Source organism: Bubalus bubalis, chromosome 24 (assembly GCF_019923935.1).
Source record: "Bubalus bubalis isolate 160015118507 breed Murrah chromosome 24, NDDB_SH_1, whole genome shotgun sequence".
In the NCBI taxonomy this organism is placed as follows: domain Eukaryota; kingdom Metazoa; phylum Chordata; class Mammalia; order Artiodactyla; family Bovidae; genus Bubalus; species Bubalus bubalis.
In genome coordinates this window covers 32170131-32185350 of record NC_059180.1, presented here as the reverse complement: position 1 = coordinate 32185350, position 15220 = coordinate 32170131, and the positions used below count along the sequence as shown (strand labels likewise).

General features: G+C 54.4%; 1 protein-coding gene across 3 annotated transcripts in view; it reads right to left on the bottom strand.

The window, feature by feature from the left end:
• Window positions 1-858: 858 nt before the first annotated feature.
• The window catches only part of LOC102408196, a 181301-nt gene continuing 166939 nt past the window's right edge, over window positions 859-15220 (bottom strand). For 2 of the 3 annotated variants that reach the window (XM_045164286.1, XM_045164285.1), the window contains exons 59-71: window positions 14494-14830; window positions 14089-14273; window positions 13775-13867; window positions 13417-13621; window positions 11604-11788; window positions 11425-11522; window positions 9204-9388; window positions 5477-5682; window positions 5189-5366; window positions 4184-4293; window positions 3814-3930; window positions 3528-3669; window positions 859-2737 (exon numbers count right to left, since the gene is read on the bottom strand). In XM_045164286.1, coding sequence (XP_045020221.1) covers window positions 2655-2737; window positions 3528-3669; window positions 3814-3930; window positions 4184-4293; window positions 5189-5366; window positions 5477-5682; window positions 9204-9388; window positions 11425-11522; window positions 11604-11788; window positions 13417-13621; window positions 13775-13867; window positions 14089-14273; window positions 14494-14830 — 2124 coding nt within the window. In that variant the 3' untranslated portion in view covers window positions 859-2654. The remainder of the gene's footprint in view (window positions 2738-3527; window positions 3670-3813; window positions 3931-4183; window positions 4294-5188; window positions 5367-5476; window positions 5683-9203; window positions 9389-11424; window positions 11523-11603; window positions 11789-13416; window positions 13622-13774; window positions 13868-14088; window positions 14274-14493; window positions 14831-15220) is intronic. The other variant, XM_045164287.1, reaches the window with a different exon arrangement.

Here is a 15220-nt window from a genome sequence, read left to right as displayed (position 1 = left end):
TCTTGGGGTCACAGAGTCAGACACGACTGAGTGAACTGAACTGAATAATGGTGCTATGAATAATCATACACAGGTTTCTGTGTGAACACTTGTTTTCCTTTCTCTGGGATAATATCCAGGAATGCATTTGCTGGATCATGTAGTAAGTGTATGCTTAGCTTTTTTTCCAGTGACTGTACCCTTTTACCTGCCCACCAGCAATATATGAGAACAAGTTTCTCCACGTTCTTGCCCGCATTTGGTACTGTCACTGGTTTTCATTTTAACTGTTGTAATAGGTGTGTAAAGTGTTATCTCATTTTCCTACTGGCTGGTACTGCTGAATATCTTTTCAGATGCTTATTTGCCATCATGGGTGAAATGTTTCCATGTGTCTTGTCCATTTTCTATGTAGATTGTTTTTGACTTAAATTTGTTTTTAGTTTTTTTTTTTTTTTTTAAAGAAAAGAAACACGGTTATCAAAGGGGAAAGCGGGGGAGGGATCAATTAGAGGAGTTTGGGATTAGTAGATCCACACTACTATATATAAATATAACAGATATAACAAGGTCCTGCTGTATAGCACAGAGAACTAAGTTCAATATCGTGTCATAAACTATAATGGAAAAGAACCTAAAAAGAGTAATATATAAATATACACACACACACACATATAAACTGAACCACTTTGCTGCACACCTGAAACCAACACAACATTGTAAATCAACTATATTTCAATAGAAACTTTTTAATGGGAGGGTAATTGCTTTACAGTGCTGGGTTGGTTTCTGCCATACAACGTAAATCGGCCGTAAGTATGCATATGTCCCCTCCCTCTTGACCCCCCTCCACGCCCCCGTCCCACCCCTCTAGGCCATCGCAGAGCTCTGAGCTGAGCTCCCTGTGCTATGCAGCAGCTTCCCCCTAGCTAGCTATTTACATAGGGTAGTGTATATACATCAGTGCTACTCTCCATTGGTCCTTCCTCTGCTGTGTCCACAAGTCTGCTCTCTGTGTCTCTGTTCCTGCCCTACAGATAGGTTCACCAGTACCTTTTTCCTAGCTCCCATATGTATGCATTAATATCTGATATTGTTTTTCTCTGACTTACTTCACTCTGCATAACAGGCTCTAGGTTCATCCACTGTTAAATTTTGAGAGTTGTTTGTGTATTCTAGATATGGGTCCTTTGTCAGGTATGTGGTTTGCAAGTATTTTCTCCCAGGATTTTGTTCTTCCATTCTTTTGACAGGCAACAGCAGACAATTTTGATGAAGTCTGATTTACTGAATTTTTTTTCTTTTTTATGAATCAGGCTTTTGGTGTCATGTCTAACAACTCTTCACTAAACTGTACCTGTTGTCTTTCAGAGGTACATTTCAGCCTACAAATGCAGTGAATTGAACAGCTATGAGATGCTTTTAGATTTTTAATATTCCTACTCCAATCAGTTTGGGCAGATTGTATTTTTCTGGGAAATACTTTGTTTTGAAATTTATCAGCAAAGTTGAGTCCCCTTTTGAAACCTGTCATTTTGACTCCTTGTTCCCAGTACTATTTATTTGTGCATCTCTTTTTTTCTCTCTTGAACCATTCTATTGTTCACTTCTTCCTAATTCATTAATTTCCTTCTGCTTTCCTTGGTTTACACCAGGGATCAGCCAACATTTTCTGTAAAAAGCCAGATAGTAAATATTTTAGGCTTTGTGGCTGGAGAGTCTTGGTCACAAATACTCCGCATCATAGCACAAAAGCAGCCACAAACAGCAAGTGAATGAATGTGCACGGCCGTGTCCCTTAGCACTAACGGACAACTCACAAATGACATTTTCAGGCAGTCCAGTGCTGGAAGTGTCCCATCTTAAATATCACCTGAACTGGGCATAGAATATAAGTTGACAATTATCTTCTCTTAATGCTGTAAAGACTTATTCCACCATCTTCTGTCATTGCTGGTAAGAGAATGGTTCTCTGTCCCTTGAAAAATCACCTCTTTTCCATTCATTGTGGTGGCTTTGAGGACCTCTGCTTGGGTTCTCCACAGTCCCGTGCGCCATGGTAGAGGTTTATTTACAGTGTTTGGGAAACACTGCTTTTTTGTGGGGGCTGGGTGCGCCACACAGCATGTGGGATCTTAGTCCCCTGACCAGGGGTCAGATCCACGTGCCCTGCGGTGGAAGCTCGGAGTCTTAACCACTGGACTGCCGGGGGAGTCCCACTGTGCTCCTTGGACCTGAGAACTTTCTCATTCTAAAATTCTCACTTCAACTTCCTCCTCTCATATTTTCCAGTTAATTTTCTCTCTTGCTATTAACAACTTACTGACTAGAGATGAATTAATATGTTTTTGTTACCTAGATGTTATAAAATGTTGTTATAGAATATTGACACCTATCAATATTCACTTACATAACAAACTGCCGGCCCCAGGCATTGGTTTCTGGAAAAATCTCCTGGTTCAATAATGTGTTGTCATAAATTTCTGTGAATAATTTTTCATTTCTAGAAATCAGTTCTGGAATTGTGCTTATCTTTGATAATCTTTAATTCTAGCATCCCAAAGTCTTGGAGAAAGACTTTCTCCTTGACCAGACTCTACTCAGGCTCCTTGAGAACTCTTCTCAGCTAGGTCCTGACTTTTGGGCTTCCGTGAGCATGTCTTCATTGTCCAGTTTTAGCAGGTCAGTCCCTTCATCAGGATCCTCCAGAGCTGACCACCTTGACCTCTGCAACTGGGTGATGTCTGATCTCCTGAGCCTGCCTTCAGCAACAATTCTGTTAGGTCACTTTAGCCAGAATCTCCCTGACCCCTGATTTTTCCTTTTAGTAATCTTCCATCCACTGACCCCCTCTCTCCCTGCTCCTGGACTCTAAATGCCTACTTCTCCTTGTTAAGAGATGAGCCCAATCTTTCTGCCCCTACTGCAGCAGTCCCTCCATCTCCAGACCCCCGGTAAAGCCTGCCTAGCTGTTCTTTTACACGTGTCATGAGCACTTGCTCCATTCTCAGGGATCCACTGCCATTGTTGGTTGCAGTAGCCAACTTCCGTGTCTGGGCAGTGGGACACGAGCCATGGGAATCGCACACGACTTTGGTTGCTGGTGTGCCCGAGGGTTTCCAGACCTTGTAGGGCGTATACATTCACATCCTCTAAGGGCAGGCCTGTGGCTCTAATTTTCAGCAACTGTCTTACAGCTGCCTGACCTCCCCAAGCTCTCGTCTCCTGCACCAGAGGTCACCAGGCTCGCTAGACCTGGAGTGAAGTGTCAGGGAGTTTGGGGCCTCTTTTTCTCAGTAACTTTCTTAACTCCTGGGACTTCCCTGGTCATGGAGCTGGATCCCACGTGCCACAACAAAGACCTGGCTCAGCCAAATAAAAGTTAAATTTTTTAAAAAAAGTGCTCCTTTGCACATAACTTTGCTTTGCCTCTTAGCTTACTGTACAACTGAGTGTGTGTCCTCTGGGCAGAAGCGAAGAGAAAGGAATGGGTTTTCCCTCCGGGATGGAAGCAGGGGGTCAGAGCGCTTGCTGGCGCAGCCACTCACCGCACTGTGGAGGCGGATCCACAGGCACGAAGCCCCTGGCACATACGTGGACGTAGGCGGCGGCCAGGGTGCAAGCAGGCTGGCGCTCCTGGGTGCCACAGGTGTCCCGGGCGCACAGGCTGAGGAAGGGTGTTGGGTCCACCTGAAATCCGGCACCTAGAGTCAATGTCCCTGCCCACCACACCCCGGGGAGTAGCACAGAAGAGAGGCATAGGCTAGATCGGGGTGAGGGCCTCCTCCGTCCCACGGTCCACCTGCTGCATGGCCTCTGCAGCCGCACACTCACCACTCCGAAACAGCTCGCCAGGCTGGAGTGGGGGTCGTGGAAGAAGGCTCGGCAGGTGGGGCTCTGTTCCGGGCATGCCGGCCGAGTCTTCTCCACGGCTCTGCAGTCACCAGCCACCTGGGGGCGTGAACGCAAGACTCAGGCCTCCTGCCTGGACCTCTGTCTCATGGGCGGCTCCACTGAGTGCCCCAGCCGCAGGAGGGGACCACCACCCCCTTGGCCTAGGATGGAGAACCTCTGGAGCCCTGGAGATGAGGTTCCTGCGCTGCTCGCGTGCACAGCCAATCCACACGGACGGTTCCCTCTCCACCCCCATCATCCTAGTGATGACACCCAGGCCCGCGGAAGGGCGGGCTGGCCAGCGGCTCACCTGCCAGGCCAGGGCGAACTCCTCCAGGCTGCTGGCCACCGTGCCGTCCGGCAGCATCAGCTCATTGCTGGCCTCGTTGTCATTGGTGCCCAGGAGGCCGGCGGACAGGCCTGTGGGACAGGGAAGGCAGGACGGGCCATGAGAGCCTGCTGGCCAGGGTTGGGGGCATGGCCAGACCCTGTGTCCTCCAAGGCTGACCTCCCTAAACACCAGCCCTAGCTGTGAACCTTCCCTCCAGAGGGAGAGGAGAATAAGAATGGTGAGGGAAGCGTCTGTTCCCCTCCCAGGCCCTTCCCTGTCCACTAGCCCTCTTCCAAGTGGCCAGGAAGCAAGCTCTTCAGTGTTTCTGGGACGCCCCAGCCAGGTCAAGGGGAGAGGGCAGAACGTGGGGTCAGAGCCCCGGGCTCAAACCCTGGTGCCGCTGCTCGAGGCTGGGGACATGGGGGTGAGTAAATTAACGTGGGCCACCTGTCCCAGGGGACAACAGTGGGGGGATCAAAGAAGAAGGAGCTGACCATGCAGTGTAGCTCCTAAAACAGTGCAGTGGTCAACCAGCCGGCTGCATCCAGAGTTGTACACCCCTCAGTTTGATCACTGGGTCAGGAAGATACCCCCTGGAGGAAGGCATGGCAACCCACTGCAGTATTCTTGCCTGGAGAATTGAATGGACAGAGGAGCCTGGCGGGCTATAGTCCATAGGGTCACAGAGTCAGACATGACTGAAGCGACCTAGCATGCACGCACTCCCTGAGGTAGGGCCTCTCCTAGCACTGACCGTGATCAGAGCTGGAAGAGATGGGCTTTGCACTTCTTCCAATTCTGGGCTGTTCTGGTATCTGCTCAGGTTGTGAACCCCAAGGACCAGCAGAGGCCCAAGAGCATCCCTGGGCCTCCCACCCTCACCCTCCCAAGGACACGAAGTAACTGCCTGCTGGGATCGGTCAGCCTCAGCCCCCGAAGCTGACTGCACCAACTCAGAGGCTGCCAGCGGGGGCCCAGACCCACCGTGCTGCCAGACGCTCAGAGTCAGGCTGCAGAGGCCGGCGGGGACATCACAGGTGATGGAGATGCCATCCTCACTGGTCAGTTCAATCCTGGGGTCGTCCTTCCTGGTCTTGGCAGGAGGCAGGTCCCTGTCCAGACAGCTCTCCCTGGGCAGGGAGTTGCTGTACAGCCTGTAGGTCTGTGGGCCAGACAGGGGCTAGGACAGGCTCCACAGGGCACACACATGTGGACGTGGCAGGAGGCAGGAAAAGTGGCCGGCGACCTTCCCACCCTGCTTGCCAGGCTCACCTTCAGGCTGGGGTAGAGGGCGAGGATGGTGTGATTCAGCCCCACGGTCAGCGATGTGAGCCCCGAGCCCGTCCGGGTTAGCATCAGCGAGAATGTGTCGTGAGCAAAGTCCTGGGCCAGCAGCAGGCTGCCACAGTGGTCACCGATGCCCCACACCTGGCCGTCAAATGTCACCACATACCTGGCCCCGGCCACCACGGCGTGGTCTGGAGAGAAGCAGCCAGAGGCAGGGTGAGGGGGCCCGCTGCGCCGGCTGCGGGGTGGGGGTGGGGGCCCAGAGCCCACAGGGCAGCCCAGGGTGTCCAGGGCCTGCTCCTTGGCTGGTGTCCTCAGGGGCAGCCCACCTGGGGAGTGGGGTCTGTCTCCAGGAACCCCAGCTTCTAGACAACTTGAGCTCTAGGGATGCCCCGAGGTGAACAGTCTACAGCCAAGTCGGCAACAACAAGGAACCGAGGGGGGATGCACGTTTTAGCACTGGGGACCCTTGGAAACTCTGGGTGAGAAGCCTGGGCACATGTTACATGATTCCGTTCATGCAAAGTTTGTAACAGGCAGATCCACAGATGGAAAGTGGACTGGGATGTAGTTGAGGGATGGGGACAGACAGCTAAGGGATGCAGGGTATCTTTTGGGGGTGAGGAAGGTTCTGTAGTTGACCATGTTGATGGATACACACCGACCACTGAATCGGACACTTTAAATGGACGACCTGCAGCCTTGCAAGGTGATAGAAATACACAGAAACAAATGGGACCTGAACAAACTTACAAGCTTTTACACAGCCAAGGAAATCATAAACGAAATGAAAAGACAACCTACAGAATGGGAGAAAATGTTTGCAAACCGATGTAACCGACTAGGGCTTAATTTCCAAAATATAAAACAGTTCATACAGCTCAATATAAAAAAAAAAAAAACCCAAACCCAATAGAAAAATGTGCAGAAGACCTAAATAAACATGTCTCTAAAGAAGAAATAGCCACCAGGCACATGAAAAGATGCCAAACATCATTAATAATTCAGGAAACGCAAATCAAAACTACAATGAAACAGCATCTCACACCGGCCAGAATGGCTACCATGAAAAACTACCAATAAATGCTGGAGAGGATATGGAGAAAAGGGAACCCTCCTACACTGTTGGTGGGGATGTGAACTGATGCGGCCACTATGGAAAACAGTATGGAGGTTCCTCAGAAAAGTGAAAATAGAATTACCATACGATCCAGCAATCCCACTCCTGGGCATATATCCAGACAGAACTCTAATCCAAAAAGATACATGCAGCCCTGTGTTCATAGCAGCACTGTTCACAAGAGCCGAGACATGAAAGCAACCTAAACGCCCATCAACAGAGGAACGGATCAGGAAGATGGGGTGTGTGCATACAGTGGACTACGAGCCATTAAGACGAATGAAATGATGTCACTTGCCGCAACACGGACGGACCTAGAGAGGGTCATCCTGAGCGAAGTCAGACAGAAAGACAGATATATCCTATATGGAGAATTTTTTTAAAAAGTGATGCAAATGAACTTATTTACAAAAGAGAAACGGATTCACAGACTTAGAGAATGAATTCACAGATACCAGAGGGGACGAGTAAGGGGAGGGACAGTTAAGAGAGTTTGGGATGGACATGTATTGGGTTGGCCAAAAGGATCGTTTGGGTTTTTCTGTAAGATGTTACAGAGTGAACTTTCTGGCCAACCCAATACACACCACTATATTTAAAACGGATGACCTACAACAAGGACCTGCTATATAGCACGGGGAGCTCTGCTCAATATTATGTAACAACCTAAATGGGAAAAGAATTTGAAAACGAGTAAGATACATGTATGGGCTTCCCGGGTGGCTCCACGATAAAGAATCCACCTGCCAGTGCAGGAGATGCAGGGTTGATCGCTGGGTCAGGAGGAGCTCCTGGAAAAGGAAATGGCAACCCACTCCAGCACTCTTGCTTGGGAAACCCCATGGACAGATCAGCCTGGTGGGCTGCGGTCCATGGGGTCGCAAAAGAGTCGGACATGACTTTGAGACTAAACAACAAGATACATGTACACGTATAACTGAATCACCTTGCTGTCCGCCTGAAACAAACACAACATTGTTAATCAATATACTCCAATATAAACAGTTAAAGACAAATGCCATACGTCACGAGCATGTGGAATCCAAAATATGACGCAAATGAACCTGTCTACAAAACAGACGCATGGACACACAGCACAGATTCACTGTTGCCCAGGGGGAGGGGAAGGGGTTGGGATTAGTAGATGCAAACGATTATACGGAGAATAGATCAACAATGTCTGTATGTATAGCATAGGGAGCTATATTCAATATGTATGTATGTACAGCATAGGGAACTACATTCAATATCAATAACCATAAATGAAAAGGAATATTTTAAAAAAGCATATGTATAACCGAGTCACTTTGCTGTAGAGCAGAAATTAACACAATATTGTCAATCACTGACATCCATACTTCAGAAAACAAAAGGATTTACACCAGGTTCCACACCTTTGCCTCCAAACTGAACTAACCACATCATTTTATTTATAAGGATAAATACAAATGGCATTTTTCCATTTGTCTCTCATTTCTTGTCACCCTTGACGGAAGGTCAGAATTTGTTGAATTGTACCCACAGTTCAAAAAAGACCTGGGTAGCAGGTGGATTGTAACCTCACTGAAGCTACAGAAAAGAGACACGTTCACTATTTTTAAAAAAAGTACAAAGGCTCCGTCCCACAGGAGGGAGGTGCCGCTTGGGCCAGGCCCTGCCCTCTTCACAGTGAGCAGAAGGTGTCCCGAGACAGGGCAGTTCTGACCTATCGGGCCAGCAGAGGAGCACAGGCTTGGGTAGGGAGCAGATGAGAGAAGCCCCGTCTGTCGAACACACACCCGGGCCAGCCCATGATGGCCTCACGAGGAGGGTCCCTCCGTCAGGTGTCAGAGCCGAAGGTCACAGGCCAACCCCAGGTCACACACGTGGAACCCAGGGACGAGGCTACTTCTGGTTGCCCCGCTGCCTGCCAGACAAGTGACCCTGACTCCAGCGGCTCCCACCTGTCTGCATTCCCACCTGTTCTCACCTGTGCGATCACAAGACGCCCCAGGCTACACACCACTCCTTGCCAAGCCCTGCCCACCGACTTGAGACCCTCCCAGGTGCCAAACCCATACACCTGTTACCTCCCAAGTGAGCCAAGTTGCCCCTCCGGGTGGCAGAGAGGTGGGACGGCTCACCAGCACACACTCGGAGGAAAGAACGCAGACTCCCAGGCAGTCCCAGCCCCTGGAGCTGTGTCTGCTCCTGGCCCTGCCTCTGGCCCGAAGTCTTGCCTGACAGTCTGGACTCGATTAGTGGCCTTCTGGCTGCAACTGGAGGTCTGTTTTATGCTTTTCCTGCAGAGTTCCCCCCGGAGGGAGCTGGCCTGGTCTTCAGTCACTCGCCATGCCTCCGTGCTGGGCTTCAGGCTCAGGCTGTGACTTTCTGGACAAATGCCTTGGATCCGCAGCCCAGCCCTAGTCCTGTGTGACCCTGGGAAGCCCAGTAACCTCGGCATTCAGCCTGGGAGCAGAAGGGCCCAGCGCCGTGATGCTAGGGTGTCCCTGTACCAGCAGGGGATGGTCCCACTGTCCATCTGTCCCTGCCAGGTCACGCCACTGCATCCCAAAGGGCAGAGGGGCTCCCAGAGAGGACTGCAGGACTTACATCCAGAGGGGGCCCCCAGCAGGCCGCGTTTGAGCCGGTGGTACTCGGCCAGCACGTTAGTCCCATACAGCGCTCGGAGTGGCTGCAACATCAGCTCTTCCACCAGGTGGCTGGTCACGCGGGCCACATCCAGGGGCTCATCCCCTGCCGGCAGCATCGGCAGCATTACCACCACCTCGCGGTCCCTGGAGGGAGCACAGAGGAGCTGGGAGACCCCAGCACAAAGGCCTCCTGACCCTTCCCAAAGTGCCTGATGGTTCAGGCCTCAGAAAGTCAGCTTGCCTCAGTGGGGTGTCTGGAAGGCAACTCAAACTCAACAGGCCAGAAAGGAGCCCCACACCACCCACTTCCAGTACAGCAGGCTGAACAACAGCCCCAGAAACGCCCAAGCTGCTGAAAGGCTACATCATCTTAGGTGGCCAAAGGGACTTCGTAGGTGTGACCACACAAAAGATTCTGAGATGGGTTAACCATGTGGCCAGTGGAATCACAGTGGACCTTGTAAGAGGCAGGAGGATCAGAGGAAAGATACAAGGACAAAGGTCAGAGGGGAGAAGCTGCTACACTGCGGGCTTTAGAGACGGAGGAGGGGCCACGAGCCAAGGAAAGGCGGCCAGTGGAAGCTGGAAAAGGGAAGAACCTGAAATGCATTTTGAAATTCTGACCCCTGGAACCACACGATAATACATCTGTGTTGCATTAAGCCACTGAACTTGTGGTAATTTGCTACAGCAGCCATAGGCAACTGAAAAAGCTCTAAGCTGATCCCTGTACCCCAGGCACCCCCCTTACGCCACAGATGAACCCTCCACCCTTTCAGTCATCAAAGCCAAAACCCTTGGAGTCATCCCCAGCTCTTCTTTTTCACCACCTGCATCCAACCTGTCGGCCAGTCCTCCAGGCTTGTTCAGCATCTGACTGCCTCACACTCCTCCACGGCTGCCACTGCCCGGTGCAGCCACCCTCCCATCTTGCCTGGCCCATTCTAAACTGGGCCCCCCACTTCTATCCCCCGCTTCCTGCTCCCAGTCTTTATTCTCTACATGGGCGCCAGAGGGATCTTATTAAATGAAAGGCAGAGCATGTCCTTCCTCAGCTCAAAACCTCCTGTGTATTCCAGAAGCCCATTATCTCCCTAACTCCTCCACCCTCCGCTCCAGCTCCCCCGGCTTCCTTCATATTCCTCCGGCAGCATGTGCATTTGCTCCCCCAGGCCTTTGCACCGGCTTTGCCCTCCTCCTGGAACTCTCTTCTCATGACTACACCGAGCTCACTTCCTCGCCCTTCAAGGCTCAAGTGCTGCTTTCTCACTGAAGCCTCTCTCTTTAAAAATGCCCCCATCGGTGTCTTCCCTTGCAGTCCAGTGGTTAAGACTCTGCACTTCCACTGCAGGGGCCGTGGGTTCAATCACTGGTTCGGGAACTCAGATCCTGCATGCTGCACCACTTGGCCAAAATAATAATTCATTAAAAGATTAACGTTAAAAAAATGCCCCCATGTCCTTTTTTTTTCCTGTGGCATTTAGATAACATACTAGCTCAGGGGCTTCCCAGGTGGTACTAATGGTAAAGCACCTGCCTGCCAGTGCAGGAGACGTAAGAGACATGGGTTTGATCCCTGGGTTGGGAAGATCCCCTGGAGAAGGGAAGGGCAACCCACTCCAGTATTCTTGTCTGGAAAATTCCATGGACTGAGGAGCCTGGCGGGTCACAGTCCATGGGGTCACAAAGAGTCGTACCCGACTAAGGCGACTTGGCACACGTACTACCTCAAAGGTGGGTAGACTGTGGTCTGTAGCCAAATCCAGCCTGTGTCCTGTTTTTGGACAGCCTACAAGCTAAGAATGGCTTTGACATGTTCAAAGAATTCTTAACAGAAACAAAAGACCAAGGCTACATGAGGGGCCAGCTAGCTACAAAACCTGTACACATCACTCTCAGGCCGTTTACAGGAAGGCTTGCTGCCCCCAAGGGGCAGATAACCTGGTCACTGTCTCCCCAAGCAGCCAGGGGAGGGCCAGAACCTGTCCCACTCACCACTGCATCTGCAGCATCTAAAACCCCACCTGCTCAGAGAGAGTGCTTGTAACATATCTGCAGAATGAAGAAAAGACCTCAGTTTTCTGATCTGTAAAATGGGGATGAAAACGCCTCTGGCAGGGAAGTGAATGAGGTGGAAGGTGTGCCTGGCATGGGGCAGGGCCTCGGAGCGGAACAGTCACCTGGCCGAGAAGCTGTACAGGTCCAACAGGAGTCTGCAGAGCCGCCTCAGTGCCCGTGAGAGCGCAGCGTCGGCCCAAGACAGCATCTGGTGGGCGGCCTGGACAGGGTGGGGGCCGCGAGAGCTGTCAGGGCCATCCCTGCCTGAGAGGCCGCCTCCCGCCCCTGCGCCCCACCTCACCAGCTCCAGGGCGCCCCCTGTGGCCTCCAGCGCTGCCCCAAGGGGCCCGGACCCCCAGGTGCCCGGTGTCCCGGACACCCAGGCCTGCAGCTGCCGCAGGGCCTCCTCCGCCCGCTCCCGCCACACGTTGTCCAGGGGCTGCACCGTCACCTCCAGGTAGGCGTCCTTCAGCGTGGCCAGGGGCCCTGCAAAGGCAGCCACGGCCCCCCGTGAGGCCTCCTGGGCCTGGCGGCAAGCGCAACACGGCTGGCCACCTCCCAGGCCCATGCAGGGAAACCAGCCCGCCTGTCCCAGATGACCTGGGCCCCCAGGAAGGAAACAGAGCCTGCAACCTGGAATGAGGTGGCGGCACTCGACACTGTGGACGTCAACCCGGCAGGCCCAAGACTGCCCGTCTGCAAGGCCCGTTCTCCAGGGCGGCCCCTGGCTGGATTCTGGGGGAGTCCTACCATTCCCAGACCTAGTGAGAGGGCCCTCCTGGGCCTGGGGTGCAACAGACAACACGCTGAACACCCCCTGTCCTTCTGTGAGTCTGGGACGTCGGTCTGTGCCAGGCAGGGGCTCCCACCTGACCACCCCACAATGAGAAGCCTGGGTGCGGAGCCTCTAGCGAGCTCCCTTGGGCAGTTGATGTCTGACACGTGTTGTCACAATCTGAAGCTGGGGACGGTGAGGGCATCCTGTGCGCCCCCACTGGGGAATGAGTCTGGGAGCTCGTTGTGTGTGGGGAGTCTCCCTGGAGCCTCCTCGACACCTGTCCCTCCGCGGCCTGGCTCTGTATCTTGGCCCTACGGCTGCGGGTGCAACTTCAAGCTGAGAGCCGAGTTCTAGTGAGTCATCGAGGCCAGGGTGGGCCTGGGATTCTGACTAGACACACAAGCAGGGGTGAGAGGACGCAGAACGGCCAGTCTGGCCCAAGCACCGGCCAGTCTCAGGGTGGCCGCCCTGGTGCTGGGCAGGGTCCTGGGGTTCCCCACTGGGCCAGCTGTCAGCCCTGGTGCTCCTGGACCCTGGGAGAGGCTGGAGGGTCCCGGTGTCGCCAGGAGGGCGCTAGGGACAGCAGCCGTCACAACCGGCGTGGCCTCCCTGGTGCTTATCACAGAGCCAGAAACAGGCCCTGGAATCTACAGCAGCGGGCTTCACAGAAATAAAAGCTGTACGCCCTAAAGAATTCAGGCAGAGACTGAGGAAACTTGGGCAGAGGTCCCAGAAGAAATAAGGCGGTGAACATGAGGGATATGAGCTCAGAGACCTACAAGAACGGACGCGGCTGGCTTCCCTGGTGGCTCAGTGGTTAAGAATCTGCCTGCAATGTAGGAGACGCGGGTCCGGTCCTCAGTCGGGGAAGATCCCACATGCCGAGGAGCCTGTGCAGCGCAACTACTGAGCCCGGGAGCCGTAACTACTGAAGACCCCTCAGCTAGAGCCTGTGCTCCGCCACGAGAAGCCTGTGCACCACAGCTAGAGAGCAGCCCCCCGCCCCGCTCGCTGCAACTAGAGAAAAGTCTGCCCCGCAACAAAGACCTAGCACAGCCAAAAACAAAAATAAATCAACAGAATTATTCTTTAAAAAATGGACACTGCTCCCCAAGTCTGAAGGGTGTAGGTCCATGAGAAATAAGGCAGAGGACTCTAAAGTAAGTTGGGGTGCAGGCCCGCTGGAAATCTGGTGGCCTTCCTGCTTGAACCAGGGCCCCGAGCCAAGTGTGAGGGGCCCAGGTCAGGGGTCCTGGGGTCAGGCGTGGGTCAGGGGCCCTGGGGTCAGGCGTGGGTCAATCAGGGGCATGGTCACACCCCCTGCCCCTGCACTCACGTTCTAGCTCCTTCCGCAGCTGCTCCAGACCCACCCGCAGCCTCTCCAGGGAGAGCGGCATGTGGAGGGTGAGCGCCCGCCCAGCGGGGCTCAGGCCCCACAGCACGGCCACCGCCCGGCCGCCGTCCTGCACGGCCCCCAGCCCCGCCTGGCACAGCCGCAGAAGCAGGCTGGCCATGCCATCCAGGGCGCCCGCTGGCTGCACCTGGGCGGGGGAAATGGAGGCCGGATCAGCGTGAGGGTCTGGGGCCACCTGCACCCCTCGTGCCCTCAGAAGGGGCCCCAGACAGAGCAGCGACCCCACCCAGCCCCACACTCCCTCCCTTCTCCAGTGACACCCCAAGTGCACTCTACCCACCAGGCGCTGGAACCGTCTCACGTAGGCGTCCAAGCTGTGGATCCTCTCCTCCAGCCCCGCTTGCATCTGGGACCCGAGAGCAGCCACCCTGGACTGCGGACACAGAGGGACAGGCTGGCCCCCCGGGAATGCAGCAGGCAGAAAGCGTTCGATGCCAGCAGCAGGGCTGCGGACCCACGTGCCACGCTACGGGCTGTCTGCCTCCACTTTCCTTGGCTCCGCTGGACTCTGGGAGCCTGGGCCTGTGGCCTTGGGTGGGGCTCAGGTGGGGGTGGTAGGAATGGCCACTCCTCCCCCGCCCCCAGCCATCTCACCTCCAAATGGCCCAGCAGGGTCCCCTGGCAGCCGCGTGCGGCCAAGCGGAGGCTCTGGTTGGCAGCCTGCAGGGTCAAGCGAACCAGCGGCTGGACGGGCTGCCCTCGGTCCCGGAGCAGAGCCTCCACCTCCGCCGCCTGCCTGTGGGCGCAGGCCCGCAGCAGCACGCTCTCCTCTTGGCTCCCTGGGGCCAGGAAGGGACCTGCTGTTGAGCCCAGGACTAGTCCATCCGCCTCCCAGCTGCCCACTCCTCTGGTACTCCATAGCCTCCTATAGCTCCCTACTTCCCACAGGCAGAGTCTCAATGGCCCTGGGACTTGAGGGCCTCAAACTGAGCTGCCTACGTCAACCTTCAGACCTCCCCCACTCCCAAAGCCTGGTTTCTTCCCCATCCCCACACCCACCTCTGATCCAGATCCAGGTGGCCATGAAGAGCTCCTCTCCTCCTGGCTGGGGGGGCCACAAAGCCCTACCAGGGTTGCCTTTGACTTTTGAGCTCGCAGCACCCCAATCTCTGACTTCTCCTGGGCCAAGCTGAGCCCCACCGAGCCACACCCAGCGCCTGTACTCACCTTCCTCGTGGGCCACCGAGGCTTGGAGGCAGTTCGGGGCCCGAGACACTGACAGCCTCACTTTCTCATCCCCGTTGTCCACGCTTCCCTCCAGCTGGACCAGGCTTTGAGAAGCCGAGGTGGAGACGCGGCCCAGCAGGCCAAGCCACTGAGCTTTGGGGCCATGGAGCTGGGGGAGGGGGCAGGGGCCTGAGTGGGACCTGGCCCCTGCCCTCTGCTGCCCCAGACCTGGGGAGAGGTGGCTGGGGAGACTGAGGTTGAACCTTCTGGGGGAAAGGCAATGCCCACCCCACCCCATACCTTCAGGAGCAAGCGCTGGGTCCCCCTCACCCAACGACCCGGCCACAGGCCTCAGCTCATGCTCATGCGCACTTGCTCAGTCATGTCCGACTCTTGCAACCCCATGGACTGTACCCCGCCAGGCTCCTCTGTCCAAGAATTCTCCAGCCAAGAATACTGGAGTGGGTTGCCATGCCCTCCTCCAGAGGATTTTCCCAACCCAGGGATCGAACCCGGGTCTCCCACATTGCAGGCAGATTCTTTATCATCTGAGCCACCA